At 43.1% G+C, this 17,578-nt stretch overlaps 1 protein-coding gene across 1 annotated transcript; it reads left to right on the forward strand.

The window, feature by feature from the left end:
• Positions 1-6,418: 6,418 nt before the first annotated feature.
• Positions 6,419-7,524, forward strand: LOC112994848 (2-oxoglutarate receptor 1-like). Its single transcript, XM_026119458.2, has one exon. The coding sequence runs from the start codon at positions 6,490-6,492 to the stop codon at positions 7,480-7,482; it is 993 nt and encodes a 330-aa protein (XP_025975243.2). The 5' UTR covers positions 6,419-6,489; the 3' UTR covers positions 7,483-7,524.
• Positions 7,525-17,578: the final 10,054 nt, after the last annotated feature.

Here is a 17,578-nt window from a genome sequence, read left to right on the forward strand (position 1 = left end):
ACGGAATATTTCTCCAGTGACTAAAAACTCCCTTGAACACTCAAGGCCACATTAGCAGCTCCCTTTGTTGAATCCCGTAAGGACACATTACTAGAAGTCAGGGATGTATCAGCTCACAAGAGTTTAGAGACTGCTTGCTCTTCGAATTAAAAAACAACAGCAAAGCCTTCCTCTGTTTTCGAACCGACTAAGCTGGGCCATTTTCGGGAAATGCCCCATTGCCTAAAACAATTACAACTGTTGTCACATCTCTGATGAGTTTAGTTTGGCTTTTAGTGTCTATTGGGAAAACTTTAACCAGCACAAATGCTATGCGTAAGGCCACTTCATAGCTGGGTGCTCCTGCAGCATTTTTTATTCACCAGTTTATGGTGAATAAAATAGCACGGTTGCCCGTGTCCTGAGCTTTGAGCTTTAAGCTGCATTTAAGCTAGCTTTAAGCAGGCAAATTCTCCCACTGTCCTTCCTTTCCTGCTCCCCATGAGGCAACTCACCTTCTGAAAGTTAAGTGCTTATCGAAGGGCTTCGGTAGATTTTGTATTCAGCACCCTGTAGTGTCTGACCACCAATTCAATTCAAGGACTAATATTAGCCATAAGATAGCACCTCAGATCCGTATAGGCTATTTTCAGAAATGAATCAAACTACTTCTGCTCAAAAGCTGCGACAGCACTGCTTATATCCCAGACTATAAATCCAATTTTCCAAAAGTAAAATATTCCTTTGCTGAAGTTTTCATTAACAATCTCTATTATCTACATAATTGGATGGCAGCATTTAACAGTGATTAATTTAGAGTTACCATGCATTCAGGAATTAAAAAATGCTCTCCTTACCAGTCTGTCTCAGTGGAAAAATAAGGAGGGGGCAGAGGAGCTGATTTCCCTGTGTGATGAAGACACACACTATCATTATCAACAGAACGGAGCATCTCTTGAAGGTGGCCTGATAACAGTAGTAATTAGGTATTCAATCACACACGCACACTAAGACCAGCCAAACAAATGCATGTCTGCTAAGGGAAATAGCCCATGGAAAGATTATACATTTGCTGAACCAAAAGTAAAACATGTAATGAAAGCTCTTCACACTCTGGAGTCTAGCGCGTTCCCACACAAACTGTCTGTTTTCCTACGGACTTATTAATCAGAGCTACCCAGGTGATTTCTGCTGCATCACACTGGGCACTGCCACGTCCCAGGGTCTGACCCAAAGCCTGGGGGGGCTGACAGGCTCCTTTCATTTATGCCTGTGGATTTTGGATCAGGCGTTATGAAATGAGAGCAGCCCTGCGTTGGAGGAGCAGCTTGCAGACCCTCACACCTACGACTGCTAATTAAAGTCAGGTTCAGTCGTGATGCTGCAAGAACACCACAGGCTCCGCTACGACCCCTTCTGCCCAAATCCTACAGCAGCCCATATGGAGGGAAAGGGATATCGTTTGTGACCGGTCTCCTGCAATTTAACAAAACAGAGCAAAATAGAAGCATTGTACTTTGTTCCCCACTTTTGTATGTTGGACTGTAAGTTGTTGGAGGCAGACGGTGTAGCCCCGGCATGTGAACTGACTTGTCATCATCCTGAGCACCCTGCTCAGCCCGCCATAAGAGAAGGCACAGCACAGTATGGAAACGTGTTCCCGTTTGCACCACCCGCCCTGTGGTAGCCGATCCACCCTGGAGTAGTAAGTTGTTAAGATAAATTAATTAATTAATTATCCAGCTACCAAATCATTCCTGTTTCATTTCTATACAGTGACCAAAGGTGACAGTTATTTATACACGTGTGAACTCTGCAGGATTTTATACTGGTGGTTTCAAGAGAGGTGCAGTTAGCCGTTTGTTGTTGTTAATTACTGGTCCATGCAATTCTGATCAGTGGTCATGAGGCTAGGGAAAATGATAGCACTTCCAACAGACCAATCCAGTCTGCCCAGCAGGCTGTCGAATCGAGAGATGAGGGACATATTCTGGGGGAGCACTGCTGGAGGCCAGCTTCAGCTTAGGGCGGCCAGCTGCCTGCGACGGCGAGAGACCCATACCTGTGGTACAGCCTCACTGTCAGCATGAGCAGGTCCACCTCTGCCGCCCTCCTCTTGCCTCCGGTGGGACCCTGTCACTGCTTCCCTTAAGTCCTGGTGCCCATGCAGCTGTGCGCCAAAGTGCCAGAGAGGCAACCCAGGAATAAGAAATCAGGTTTGTTTCCAGCCACCTCAGCTCGTTTATTAAATGCACCCCAGGATCGCACAAGCCCTAGGGCCGTTGAAAATGTGGTTTAGGATGAGAGGAGGGAGGTGGTGATAGCTCTTCTAATAGCAGCCTGCAATTAGAGCTGCATAAACCAACTGTGAAACTAAGAGCTAATTTCTCTCCACTGCTCATAGAGGGGAGCAGGGAGAAGATAACCTGGGTGAGGATAGCCTGAGAGCACAAAAAGGCCCATGTTCATGGTAAGGATCAAGCTGCTCTACCTATGGCAGACCTGGAAGGTCCGTGGAAATGAGGTGGGGAAATTATTGGTGAGAGAAAAGGTGGTCCCACAGACTGAAGAGTTTAAAGCCACCCTGGAGAATCAGCCTTGATCCATAGAGATCCTAGATGATGCCAGGCAAGCAATTTAGAGTGGATATTCATGAGTGGCCCTTGTTAGTCTACTCTGAATTCCCTAAGTGCCTGACAGAGCCCCTGGGCCAGACATGTAGCTGCAGTTGAAGCTGATGTGTTTGAAGGCCCAGTGTGCAAGGAGGAGGCGCTGCAGCCTCAGTGAAGGGGACAACGACGCCTGGGGGAGGTAGGAGCAGTGAGGGTCTCTATTGCTGACAACAAGACAGGAGGTCTGCATAGCCAAAGGAGCAAAACCAGGTCTACATGAACTATTAGTTATTAGTTATATTAATTATTCTATTAGTCTTCTTTTCTTGAACTTAATCTGAAAATGGGGTTTTTAGTTTCCTTTTTCTACCCAGAAGTAGATACTTAGAGATGAGTCCAGCCCTGAGTCTAAACCCTAGTGCCCCAAATTCATGGCAGTTCTGGGCCACGGTACCAGAAAGGCCCATTTCTGCTTCGCGTACTGCCACCTGCAAGGTAGGATAAATACCAGCTGCTGCTGCACAGGTTTTCTGTTGCTCAGGGATGCAATGGATTAAATGGTGGACACATTAAATGATCTCTAACTATAATTAGCTCCCTCTGTGCTTATAACACTACAGCCTTATACAAATGATTTCTAATGATACATGCAGTGACTAGGAATAGGGTAATAGCTATTTAAACAGTTGCTGATCCCTCAGCTGGTACATGACAATGTATTTTATAATTAGGGAGAAACTTCAGACATTTTTAAAAGGTGCTGTAGACATTGACCTAGAGAAAAGCCTGGTCAGATGAGAAGAACATAGATGGTGCCCTTCTTCTAATGATAACAGATAGATAATGCTTCAGTTGTGAGATACTACTGCTGCTCTTTCCCTACAGCATAATTAGCAAAACAAATAGCATTCTCCCAACTCATGCCTATGATACAGGCACTCAAGGAGAGTCAAGACAATCTTCCTAAAAATATTCTTATCTGTATGGTTCTCTGTAAGTAGACTTACATACCTAATGTTCAGAAATGAAAGCTTATTCTTTTAATATGTGACAGTAAGACTCATCAGTGAATAAAACTTATAAAATATACCAAGGCTGCAACCTGCCAGCCACACAGGGCAGCACGGACCAGCTTGCAAGCTCAGGGACTGCAGCCTGCAATTTCAAAATTCAAGATATTCAATTCATTTTTTTAAATGATTTACTTTCATCTTGTTCCTCAAGCTGAGGATGGTGACAAGATTTTTATTCAAGAACACTCTTTTGGTTCAAGAAGCACGGAAAATTGCAGCCTCTGTGAATCATGAAGCCTGAAGGCAAAGGCTCTGAAGAAAACAAGTTTGCAACTTTAGCTACCCCAATAATAACTAGCCAACACTAATTTTGTATATTGTATTCACTGAAAATAAGCAGTAAGTATGCCACAGTTCCTGAAAACCATGCCATGCCAAAAGAAACCTTTATTTATTCCATGAGCAAAAAATTGGACTTCATTAGAAGTTTGTTCTTAATGAAGAAACAGCATGTCACAATGTTTTTCACCTGACCTTGAAAATGGCAACACGCCTTAGTTGGTGTGCTGATGAGGTTTCACTTTACAGGAAATGGAGAAGAAATTTAATATTTGTTTTTTTATGAACACACACACACAAATTTAAATGTGATCTGCTGCTATTTGAATATTATAACTCTACCTGCAGCATGAAGAACTGCTGCCAGCGGAGTGCAGTCTGCCCACTGAAGGCAAGACAGTATGAATGACAGAGGGCAAAGGAGATCTCTTAACACCAGCCCAAGTCTAAGAGCTGACACCTAAGCCAGTGACAGAATTTACTGCCATGTGGAAGCTCAGTCTGCTAGGGAGTGAGTGTATGTGATTGCAAAGCCACACTAAAACCTGCTTCACTTGTAAGGAGAGCATAAATACATTTCATTTGTAGTGCTCTATGCTCAAAGCAATGAAAGGGAGAAGCAGAATTACAAGTTTCCAGGTAAGCAATATTTCTCCATTTTCAGTTTGGAGGGTTCAAGATTGCAGTGAAGAACTGATCAGCAATATGAGGAAACTAAACTGGGGATGAATCAAATACTCTGGAAAATTTTGTCTAGCGTTGCTTGAAATATAACAGTGAGAGACATAAATGTGGGTAATAGTGGTATCACCAAGCAGGAGAAAAGAGAGAAAATGTGCATATCCCTAGCTTTTGACTGGACATAAATCTGGATTTGTTTAAAACAAGCCTCATGGCCTTTACCTAATACATCTTTGACTGCAAGGTGGGCTATACTGGAGCTAACATTCATGTCAAAAAGTATTAGTGTTTAACTAAATTATAGGGATACTCTTCAAATTTCTCTCTCAAATGCTCCCTAGTAATTGCGATACCTGTCTTTCTGATCACATCATTCCTGTTGTTTTCCAGATTTAGTTACCAGCTTTGTGAGAGAAAATCTGTTATGTCCTATTGGTCGTTGGTATAGTATAGAAATTGCCATAGTGGTAACATGCTAAATGCTGTTAATTGAATCACATCAAAATATAGTTCTATACACATTATTTCTACAACTACCATTCTGGCTGCTTTTTTTTAATGCAATGGCTTTGTCCTGGATGCCCACTGTAGCACTGAGTTTAATTTAAAATACTGTGCTTCTGGGCCAAGAGATAGGAATTTTGGCTTGACACTATCTTGTCTTGCACTTTGTGAAGCCATTTAAAATATTTTCTCGGATGGACTAGATTAGGGTCTGGAGGAGTGCTGCTGACCTGAGATGCTGAAGACCCAGAGTGGCTCTCATTTTGCCTCACTTGAGCCATATAAAGGCTAGACATCCAGGTCTGAGCTACTCACCATGGGCTGCCTTTGTTGTCACTGCAGAGAAATAGGTATGCCAAAAGAGTAAATCATTTGTCTTAGAAACCTCTCTTATGGCAAGATGTATCATCCCCTGGAGGAACCTACATCTCTCGCTTGACTATAAAGGGGGGGCTGAGGATGACTGGCTCCAATTTAAATTTTTCAATAACTGAAGTTAGATGAGATGAATTTCATCCTTGGTTACCACTCTTTCAGGTTAAAACACTACCAAGAAAGGTTATGTCTTGCATTCACTGTGGAGAGATCCAAATTGGCCATGGCAGGCGAGAAGCCATTTCAGAGACAAGTCTATCTAGCACCAATTCACAAGAAATGGGAAGCAAGATCAGTGCCTTTACTCAGTATCTGTGCTTTGAGAAAAAGAGCCTTTAATTATTTATTTCAGTTTTATGCCACTGTCAAGCTTGTTTGTTTTTAAATGCATTTGTGCCAATCTTATACTCTGCTGACTTTAAGATAAGAAGATTGTATTCAGGGAATGAATCAGAATTGTCAAGCTATTGGAGCATCAGGTCCTGAGACCTGCACTCATGAAGCCAGAACAACATCTCTGGTTTCATGAGTGCAAACCACTGATTAGCTCAGGTAAACGAAGTTAAAATATAGGTGCAGGTCTAATTTCTGAAAGGCTAAGACTACTTTGCAAGGTTTTGCAAAATCTATGCCAAAACACTCTTCAGCTCCCTAAACCTGCTTCCTACTCCTGCAGGTTTGCAAATAAGCAGTAATTATCTTCTTCAAAATAAGAGGTTAAAAAAAGTAAGGGTGAAATTAAACATTATCAAAATTAAACGTAAAGGGGAGGGAAGTGTGAAATTAAACATTTGAGTGGGAGGTATCTAGGTCAGAGCCAGGTATGTTAGCAAACCTCTCTCCCTTCCCTACTATGCTTTGTCAAGCAAGGCAAATATGACATTTGCTCCGGTGAAAAAATGGTTTAATTGAATGCATTTGTCCTGACAAATCAATTAAAACTAAATATCTGATTTTCCTAAAGCTTTAAGAAGATTACTGCAAACATGACATCTGAACACAAAACCAATTTTACTACTCGGCCAGGCCGCATAGACCTGTATACAAGTTGCAAGGATGAGGATTTCTTACAGGTGAAATCCTATCTCTCTGTCTTTTATGGCCTAATCTTTCTGGTGTGCTTCCCAGGAAACGTTATGACAATTTGTATATACTTTTTCAAGATGAGGCCCTGGAAAAGCAGCACCATCATTATGTTAAACCTGGCTATCACAGACCTATTATATATAGCCACACTTCCATTCTTTATACATTACTCCGCTAACGGAAATAACTGGATTTTTGGAGACTTCATGTGCAAGTTTATTCACTTTGGTTTCTACTTCAACATGTACAGTGGTATTATCTTCCTTAGCTGCTTCAGCCTCTTCCGCTTTTTTGCAGTCGTCTACCCAATTAGATGTTTTTTTGTTCAAAAACGGAGATGGGCAGTGGTGACTTGCGTAGTAGTTTGGATGATTTCCCTGGTGGCCATCAGCCCCTTGGGCATCTTGATTGCCACGAAAGATACGCAGAACAGAACGATCTGCCTGGACCTAGCTAGTGCTGAGGACCTTGATACCAGTCGATGGTACAACTGGCTCCTGACAACGTTTGCCTTCTTCTTGCCCTTGCTGACAGTGACGCTGTGCTACATGCTCATTATTTATGCCTTGGCTAAGGGGCCCCACACGCAGGCTTGCTACAAACAAAAGGCCCGCAGACTTGCCATCCTCCTCTTGGTAGTCTTTTATGTGTGTTTTCTCCCCTTCCACGTCTTTCGGGGGATTCGGATTGAGCTCCGACTGCGACCAGTCAGCTGCCACTTGAAGAATCTGGTCCTTTTTATGTTTATTCTAGCTAAACCCGTAGCAGCATTAAATACGTTTGGTAACTTACTGCTTTATGTTGTGATGGGAGACAACTTCCAGCAGGCTATTCTCTCGCTCCTCAAGCTACAGACAAGCAAGAATCTGAAACAGAAGAACTCTACACCATAAGAAAGCTGTGGAGGAATGGGCCAAATGTGCCCATGACCACCCAGACACAACCTCCCCATCATCAGAGCAGCTCAGGTTAACCCTACCTACACCAACAGAGAGCTTATTTATTCTGTGTTTTGGAATTATAAATGAATCATCAGAAAATAAAACCTAAAATCTTAAAACTTAGAATAAATACTTGAAAAATAAAATGTATAAATTCTCAGAAGTATCTCTGCATTTGTTGCCTGAATTCTTGATATCTGTTTTGGAGAATGGCCAGCAGTTCTGACAAAAAAATAGTTCCTTATTCGTGGCAGGTACAGATTCAGGATGGGAGGAATTTCATTTAATTTTAGTAACTTAGAAGTTAAGTGTCTAGTCTAAGGCTGGTTCCTGCCTTTGGCTTCTTTCATAATCAGTGAAGTGGATTAAGACTCTTCAGAAGGCAATTCATCCCACCTGTCTTAGACATGTAGGTGGGGTTCATCTTACCTCACTGGAGATGTTGTAAGGATAGGTGTCTATATATAAGCTGATGACCTCAGCCTCCCCTTATAATTTCCCTTTATAATGGAGAGAACTAAACAGTTTTAGAGTGTGATTCACCTAATTATCCTTGATGCCTATATTTGGATGAGATGAATCGTGACCTAGAAGTGCCTATTTCTCTCCATTGACCATAAAAGGTAAGTAGATCAGACACAAACCGAATGTAGATACTTACTCAGCTGAAGCCCAGTTTCAGTACAGAATGGGATGGATCGCTTTTCAGAGGTGGCTAAAGTGGGAGCTTATACAACAAGACCAATATTTAGTGGCTTCAGTGATCTCCTGAAGATTAATGGCACAGTAATACACCACCACCCTTATAGGGAATTTCCATTCTGCTAACTGTATTTCTGGATTAATTTTTTAAGAAGTGGATTGGTGCATAAATGGGCTAGATCCATACACAATACAATTTCATGTTTCTCCTCTTTACTCAGTGGAACTCTGCTTGACTGTACCAGCTGAGGAACAGATTTAGATAATAACACATCTGACAGGCAATGTCAGTGTTTCACAAGAGGAAAATGTGAGTCTAATGCTTGCAGACACCATCTAGAGATGTCCCAGGAACAGCTGAGATACCCCAGCCAACAGCAGTACAAACAATTATTAACATGATATTTAGATGAGCCCAACAATATGACCACAGAGCAGATCCTCTAACACAGTTTTATAACACCCTTATTTAATGTCTCATCATTTTTGCTCTCCACTCCAAAATGTCCTTTAATCAATGGCAACACATGCTGCCTGAAGGCCTTAATGCTGCCCTTCTCCTTATTGACTCCCTCTATGTATGGCCTTGTCTTCAGGTGACCACCTGACCATTTGACCTTCCCATTAAGCACATGCGTGAGTGACTGGCAAGTAGCCTGCCACTTCTCTGTGCCATGGGGAGACCAGTTGCTGCCTCTATCAGGGCCAGCCACATCAGCAGCTAAAGGAGGACAGTGAGCAACACTGAATATGACATCTTACTGTTTTTTTCAGTTTAGGGTATACTATGCAGAAACCACTTGGTTCTCTGAGCATAAACAGAATGAGACATTCTCTTTTAAGCCTCTAGTGCCTATGGACATGAGCATTTTACTAACTCCAATTGCATGCTACCTAAACATCTACACCATGAAGTGTGTAGTATTCTTTTGGAGTTTGAGATAGAAAAGGAACTGACTATTTTTGCAGCAATGATAAGGAAAATGTTCTTGCTGTCAACTTTAAGTGAAGCTCTGCTTTAGTCTCCTTACAGCTGCACTTGATATTTTCTGGATAAATTACTCAGCATGCTCATTTGTTCATATATCCAGGCTACGTACTCTTTTTAAATGCAAGATGCCTGGAACGTTTTCAGTAGTAGCATCACTGCCTGGAATGATCTGGGCAGGTATAATCCATAGCTGGCAAAGGGATGAACCAGATCTAGGTCTCTCAGACCTATTTTTCTACAAACTGCAGAGAATGAATATGTAAGCTACTTCATGCTAAATGGTACGTTTACAATTTCAGTAAATGTCATAAGATGGAGAATGGGAGGTTTATACAAGAATCGCGCCCTGTGCCGACCAGTGCTGGCCTCCAACTATATTGCTTTATGTTGCAATAACCTACCTCTCTTTGCTTGTCCTCTGGGCATACAATACTCTCTTCTCCTGGTCCTTTCTCTACTCCCGCTGCTTCTGCCTCATGTCTGCCATGCTGATGGCTACAGAGCAGTAACTCTTGACAGGCTCGTCCCCGACCTGCTGTCCCATGCCCTGATGTTAGCCAGCCAAAGACAGTAATCATAGTTGTCTACCTGTCAGCATCCATTCAGCTCTCCCTTCACCCCACTGCAATTCATCCTCAGCCTAAGCTGGGGAAAAAAGGGGGAAGACTATAAAAATGTTGTTTTCAAAACTATGATACCAGCTGACATGGCAGTCAGATCCAACAACAGAATGTGATCCTGGTATCTTAAGATTTATATCAGCACAGATAGGGGTGAACAGTTTAGTCATATTAATATCTCATCACATTTTGATTTGACATCAGTAGGGGTTTCATTTTATTTTTAGCTTTAATTTTAAACATTCTCATAAGTTTGTCAGAATTTTACAATGCAAAGGCTTGAAATTTTTTCCAACTACCTCCAATATGCTTGTCTTAAGGGAAAAGGAGAAAGAAACTAAACATGCTCAGGAAGTAAAAGATAGATTTATATCTCAGTCACCATTGGGCATCACAACAGGGCATCGATCTTTAAATAGGTACCATACTATGATCATTTACTGCTTACTGTCATAATGTTTTCACAAGACTAAAGCATTATTACATCCACATACAAACGAAAGAGGTATAAAGTCAAAATTTATATTTTTCTATTCTAAATAAAGGTCCAGATCTGCACGTTGTAACCTAGGCACTTATTTGTGCAAATGCACTGGAGGAAGTGCTCTAAAAGAGGACAAAAGTGACATTTCTCAGCAAGTTTAGAGTTTCTCTGGCATCTGATTCCCAGCACTAGTTTAAACAAAAATGACAGTTCCTAAAATAATACCTTCTGTAAGGTAGTCAACAGCTATTACTCTTGAAAAGCAAAGGGTAAATCTTAGGAATATCACTGTTTAGGTCATGTTGCTCATTTTACTCTGCCTCAGTTTTCAGGACATGATGGGATCTTTGCAGCAGTCTGCGAGCAAGGACTCTGTTCCTCTGGGGATTTCTGACTGGTTTATTTAAGGTAATGGATCCACCTCTGGAAGTGTAGGAGGTAACTAGTTAACCCCTTGGGGAGCTCCACCAGCTTCGCCCCCAGCGAAGGGCATAACTGCTATTTTAAGGAGGCTATTTGCAGAGAGTAGAAGGAATACAACTGGTGGGAGAAAGCTATAGATGTGACAAAATGTTAGGGAGCAGACCACAGTTCTCCACCTGCCTATTACCAATGGCAAGGAAAAGCAGTGAGAAATCCTTTTACACAAAAATAGCACAGTTCAAGGAGAAACCTGGCTGGTGCCAGCAGCGTGACAGTGGCAGATTGTCAAGCTTGTCCCATGCTGCTGCTTGTTAGTGACGTGGGGCTCAGGGACTTCACGACTGAGCCAGTGAGGAAGGGGGCAAGGCTAGTCTTGTCAGGTCTACAAAACATGTACACATTTGGACCTATTTCTAAGAAGTCAGAAACATCTCTATTCTTAGGAATGCTTAAAGAGCCCAGCAGAAAGTCCAAGCCTATCAGTTTAAGTAGCCTGGACTGGCTCCAGACCCATATGGATGTAGGGACTGGAGTGCTCGGGGGACACTGAAATGGGGAGGTGAGGAAAACCTGCCTCAAGTTTGATGCGTGGATCCGCGGCTTTCACCTTCTCTGAATGAATATGACCTCTTTTCCTTTTTCTCCTTTAAATTTTTTTTCCCTTCTCTGGCAGCCCATGCTTTGGGATACTTCTGCAAACCCCACAAGGAACAGGAGGTATGGCATCTGTGCCCAGATGGCTGTAGGGAGGAAAGACACCCCACACAAGGATGTCCGACTTTGTATAGCAACCCACAAAACGAACTCAGCTTGTCACATTTGGTTTAAAAGTGTAATCACACAAGGACAGACATAAAAAATGATCTTTGGTCTTGGGGAGGGAGGAAAAGCCTCTGCCAATTCATCAATGGTTTCCATTCCCAAGGAGTAAACCTGAGCCTCAATTAAACATATCATCATTATTTAATTACTGTATCTACAAACTATGAATGTCAGTAATATCTCTCTCTGTATATGTACAAATCCTATGCAAATAGCTCTCTAGCATATCCCCATAGATCCATCAGCAGATTTCCACTTCATAAAACCACCTACCCAAACATCAACCTCAGTGGCTGTTCATAGGTTTGCATATGCAAACCCTGAGGAACAGTGACAAGGATGACTAAACTTGTGAAGAAAGCACAGGCACTAGGCTTAGAGCCTTAAACTGGGGTTCAGGCATTAGCCACAAATTATGCTGAAATTTTGAACCTTGTGTCTAGAGCCTTCCTGAATGCCTGTGGCACCTTGGGCCTGCATCACGGAGATGATGGCATCACCAGAATAAATCATGGTTTTGTATCATAGAAGGAAATGAGGACATCAGGGATTTCTGATTTTCATTTAAACCCATGAACAAGGGACCGTGGGCAATTGCATCCATCTGCGGCTTTTGTTCTCACTACTGCATACCATAGTTGCCACAGAGAGTATCACTCCTGCTCTTCTTAAAAGGTGACTTAAGTATGCTGCACAGAGCAGCCTGCGTAATTTGCTCTTCTGGTCACTTGGATAATTCCTCGCCAGAGACAGGGAAACACAAGCATTTTTACCACCGTGTGTTTCTCCTCTGCTACCCAAAGCAGGGCTGAATTGAGCACATGAGCAGCAGCGGGCTGACTCTTCCCAAAACTAGGAGAGCTGATACAAATGCCAAGAATTGCTATGAGTCACCGGTGCAAACCAAACTTTGCAAAACCCTCCAGCTTCTTTCTGCGTTTGGGTTGCCTGATCTCAGCAGAGCCCTCCTCACCCCAAGCAGATGCAGGCACCTCATTTTCTGCTCAACTCCAGCCCCTTCACTCCAGAGAGGGGTAGGAGCTTGGGTACCTCCCGGTACCTTGCTTTTTCCATCACCTCTCTCTAGACTCCAAAGGTGATTTTCCTTCTCCACTGCCTGACTGTGGCAGTGGGCTGGAGGTGGGCACTTGGCTTCTGGGCACTGAGATATGGGTGTTTGGGAAGAGCAGTCTAGCAGGCCACCGTGTGGCACGCAGGAATGTGTCTGAGCTCACCACCTACTCCTGGGAGCTCCAGGCAGACAACGAGGTGCCTCAGGAGCCTGAGTCAGATGCTCGAGATCTTTCTTTTACTTGCCCTTTCTTTTACCATGTGATGCACAACTAAGCCTGCGTCCGGGAAAGGTTTTCTTCCCCTGGTTCCCCTCCTGCCTCAAAAAGGAAATCCAACAACAAGAACAACAAAAATTAATCTACTTATAAGTGACTCAGGCCTGATTGCTCACAAATGTGCAGGCAGGATCCTGTGGCTAATTTATGGCATTCAGGACGCTTTCCAAGGAGCTGATGATACAGCTGCGTGGCTCACCCCCGGCTGGACCATGCTTTCGTGCAGCAGCACCAGAGGGAGGGACAGTCTGGTTGTAAGCACAGAATGAAACTACAGAAACTCGATGAATTGGTGCTATTGATTAACCCATAAATCAGTGCCCTGCAAGTCAGGGTATTCGTTCTCTTCCTAAAACTGACCGAGCCACCCATCTAACCACAAAAAGTCACTTTATCTCTTCTTAATTGTTTTCCCTGCCACATTTTATCCGCTTAGAGTTATAAGCTCCTTGGGGCAGATGTCTGACTGAGTGTTTGCGCAGCAGGATCAGAATCTCGAATGGGCCTTTCTGGCATTATGAAAATTCAACCAAGGGCTTATGCCATCAAAATGTGAACGATGCAGCTACTTACCATTTGTGCGTATAGCTACACGTAAACACACATAGGCAGATAGAGGTACACAGGGAAGCAGCACCTAATGCAAAATATAATTCTTTTAAAATAAAAGTTTAAGCCTCTCCCTTTGGATATTAATATACATTTTACTTGTTCCTTTTCTCTCCTTTGAAATAGAAGTAGTATGACACTGGGGAAAAATTGACTGGACAAAAATTACTTTTCAGGACAGAAAGCACTTACTATGAAAATAATTGTAGGAATATGCAAACTCTTTTGAAGCAGTTTTCAAAAGTTTGTGAGGACGTGCTGGATTGAATAAACATTATTACTTTTCAGATATAATTTTCTGCTAAATTTGAATTAATAAGGTTTTACTATTGCTTCCAAGGCCCATCTCTAAGTATGCTGTTTTGTTTATATTTAATTTAAGTAACACCTGGCTACTTAGCTTCTTTTTTGTGCCATGGAAACAAGCTGTATTTGCGTACGGATAAATGATAATGTTCTGTTCTAAAATGGATTTGGATGTGTTTTCAAGTGTGGGGTATTTGCTTGTGTAAATTTTGATGTAAATTTTGCTGTTAAGAGCTGATATTTGAACATGCTTGTGTGGCACACTTCTGCACTGCAAAATTAAGTGTGTCTCCCTGTCCAAGCAGTGCAGGCTTATTCAGATATTTAGACAGAATACAAGGAGCATACTTATCTGACCTGTTTGAAATGTATATCTTACATCGAGCTGTTTTATCCTCTGAAGGTGACTATTTTGCCTCACTTAATACAAAGAAACTATTCTTTTCTCCTCTGAGAAAAAACACTTGCAGTCATCCCTTTTTATTTTATTTCAATTTTCTTTTTTCTTAGCAGTAATTTTGGGCAAAATTTCTTCAACTAACTTCAGACAATTTAAAGGTCTACCTATGAGCTAGCTACCTACGGTGTTTTTATAGTCAGCAGAGAGAAATGGGAGCTTGGAGGGTCCAGTTAATCCCCCCTAAGGTGGCCCAAACAAACTGTGCCTCAGAAGTGCCTGCATAGGGAGTCAAGGGTGTCCACATTTCTGATGTAAACGTCCAGGCTTTGGTAAGATGAGACTGGTCCACTGTATGTCATCTTTAGGCTCATCCTTTTTTTCTGTCCTGGAAAGTTTGGGAAAAATCAGGCATAGGTTTTTGACGATATGATAATTTTTTAAAGTGTATCTACAGGGCACTTTAGTGAATTTTTACCATGTCCTTTGGCTAATCATTATCTTCAGGTAATCTAGCTGAGAAAATCTGTTTTATATTTGTTTGCCCTGGTGAATGAGAGGCTTCTGGGGAAGGGCAACAGTTATGCAGAAAAGCAGGGATACATTCTGATGAAGTACAAAATGTATAAAAATATATAAACGCAAGAATGACCCAGCTCAAATATGGGGTAGGTGAGAGTGGGAGTGCCCTAAGGTCTCCCCCATCCTGAGTCTCCCCTCTGCTCCATGCCCCAGCCCTGCTCTGGGAGCTTCTCATCCATGGGGCCAATACACTGAATTAAAGGGGTTTAATCACTTGTGGTAACCAGGTGCTGATAGGGCCATGCTGGGGGGGGGGGGGGGGGGGAAGGGGACAAAGGAGGGGGCTCATTTTTTTGCAGATCTGTGCTAGGGTTTGGGCCTGGGTGCTGGAGAGGGGCGAGAAGCAAACTGGGGAGAATGAGAGGATCCTGGCATAGCGCTGGGAAGGAAGAGCTAGCGAGGGACAGGAAAAAGCAAAGAGTAGGAGAGAATCTGAGTTTACAGGATTCCAAAAAGGTATGAGAAGTGACAAGGAAAAAATAAATATATAAATAAATACATAAAAATAAATACATTAAATGGGCAGGGAGCCATCACGAAGGAAAAAGACAGAGACTCCAGTGTGTAAACACAGAGGCAGGTACACACACGCACACACACGGTGTTTTCAAGAGCCTGAGAAGGTGTTTAGAGGGGTTGCCCATGCCTGAAACCTGCTTGTGCACATTTGAAGTATTAAACTCCTTGAGTCTGCTGAAGACCAGAGCTTTTCTGAATGACCCTTAGTGGAGCTTGGCAGAAATAGACTTTTCATCCTATCCCTTTAATTTGCCATAGCTGTAAGATAGGACATGCCGTGACTGAGACCCTAAATGGAGTACAAAAAATATTAAAGAAGTTCAGAAATCCAACTTATGGGAGATTCCTTCCCGTAATGTGGCCAACTATTAATTTTTTTTCATGAAACTTCCGAAGCACACAATTTTCAGCAGCAAAACTGAGGGACTGCCAAGTGCATGAGAAATATAGGTAACGTGGAGATTAAGATGAGTGGCAGCCCGCAGGATGACAGCTGCCGGAGAGATATCTTCACCACCTATGGAACCTGCTCCTGAACCGACAAGCATTAATGTTCATTCCTAATACTCCCTAATCTCGAAGCTACACATGTAGTTAAAAACTGACACAGCTGAAAATTTGTCTCAGTTTTACCAAAGCAACACCCACATCAAAGGATACAATATAAAAACACATTGCATTTGCACAAAGATAATGCAACATAATGGCTTAAACAAACATTGTAAGAAGAGTATGCGGAGGAGAGCTGTTGAGGGATGTGACTTATTCCTCTTGTCTTAAAGCCTACACCACGTCTTGTTGATCCAGCTGTTTTTACACTGTCCATTCAACATTACCTTTGTCCTTTAAAATTTACAAAGACATACCTACGAATCACAACAACAAATTAGTAGGAGATTAGAGGGCCCATTATCTACTCACAGGATCCATTTTCAAATAAATTTGCCCTAACTCTTCGTAATCTAAGTTTATACAGACACCCAGAAGGGCTCATAAATAAAGGTCACTGATAAAATTCCTCATTTTGCTCACAGTTGTTTCCCTGAGAGAATTATGCTTTTTCTCCAAGCTGGGGATTCCTGGGAGATCACAAGCCAGAGAGACACCTGAGCGAGTCCAGTCCAGCAAATCATGGAGGTCATTGTGACCGTGCATTGAAACCCACTTAGTGAGAATAGGACCTACCTGGTGCCTCCAAGTCCAATGCTGGAGCATCAGTCCCCTCAAAGTTCATGTCTCAGACGCCCACAGGAGAAAGGCAGCTACCCTTGAAGGCTGGCGGAGGAAAGGCCTGTGCAAGCAGACCAAGTCGTCCATGGGTGCACCTACCCATGCACTTCGAGCTGCCCTGACTTGCAGCTGGCATAATCCTACTCTTTCTGTCATCCCCAGCCACTACAACCCTTTTCCCTGAGTTAGTGCTTGGTATCCTGGGAGCCAAGCTAGCTGAAATTAATTGCATTTCCCCCTCCCCCACATTGCGCTGTCATTTTGGGCTGGGCCAGCTCCCTGGGTGGCCCATAGAGTGCCAGTGCTGCTGGGAGGATGGGGAGGTGCAGGGGTGATGGGCGACCCAGGTGGCCCAAGCCTCCCTCATCATATCCCTCTGCAGAGCCTCCCTCTCTGCTCAGGGTGTTGGGTCCCCACCTGAGACCCCCCACACTGCTCTGTGGAGCACACGGGCAGCATGGACATATGTGGGAGAAGTATGCACTGCTCTCTAGCAACCAGCAGTTCTGACCAGTGGCCTGAGCTGATCTTGGTCCTCCCTCTGGTGAGGGGAAGGAGGTTTCCTCCTTATGCAGCTGGCACTGGACATCTGTTGAGTCTCCTCTCTAGCCTTGCTGTCTGTAGGAGAGCCCAGACACCTGCAGGTCACTCACCTGCATGCAGACAGCACTGTAGAAACTTCACTCTAGGGGACTAAATCACACCCTAAATGCACTGAAAAGCCTAGACCTTGCACCCATGCCTAACTCATCATTTAGTCTCATGAAATCAAGGTTACTTCCACCTGAATTTCTCTTGCCAATGGGCATAGCTCACAGTCCACGTGGAAAGACAAGGTCTGCAGTGTCACACTGTCATTGCCAGCTGCTGTGACATTGACCATCCAGGTGCTCATCACTCTCACCATCTGTGCCTTCCTCCCAAAAGGCACACACTGGGGACCTCTTCTTTTTCCACTGACCCTCTTATTTTCAGGTTTATCTTCACTATTTGCTTGCATTCCTGTGTGATCCC

This window comes from Dromaius novaehollandiae, chromosome 1, assembly GCF_036370855.1.
Source record: "Dromaius novaehollandiae isolate bDroNov1 chromosome 1, bDroNov1.hap1, whole genome shotgun sequence".
Classification (NCBI taxonomy): Eukaryota; Metazoa; Chordata; class Aves; order Casuariiformes; family Dromaiidae; genus Dromaius; species Dromaius novaehollandiae.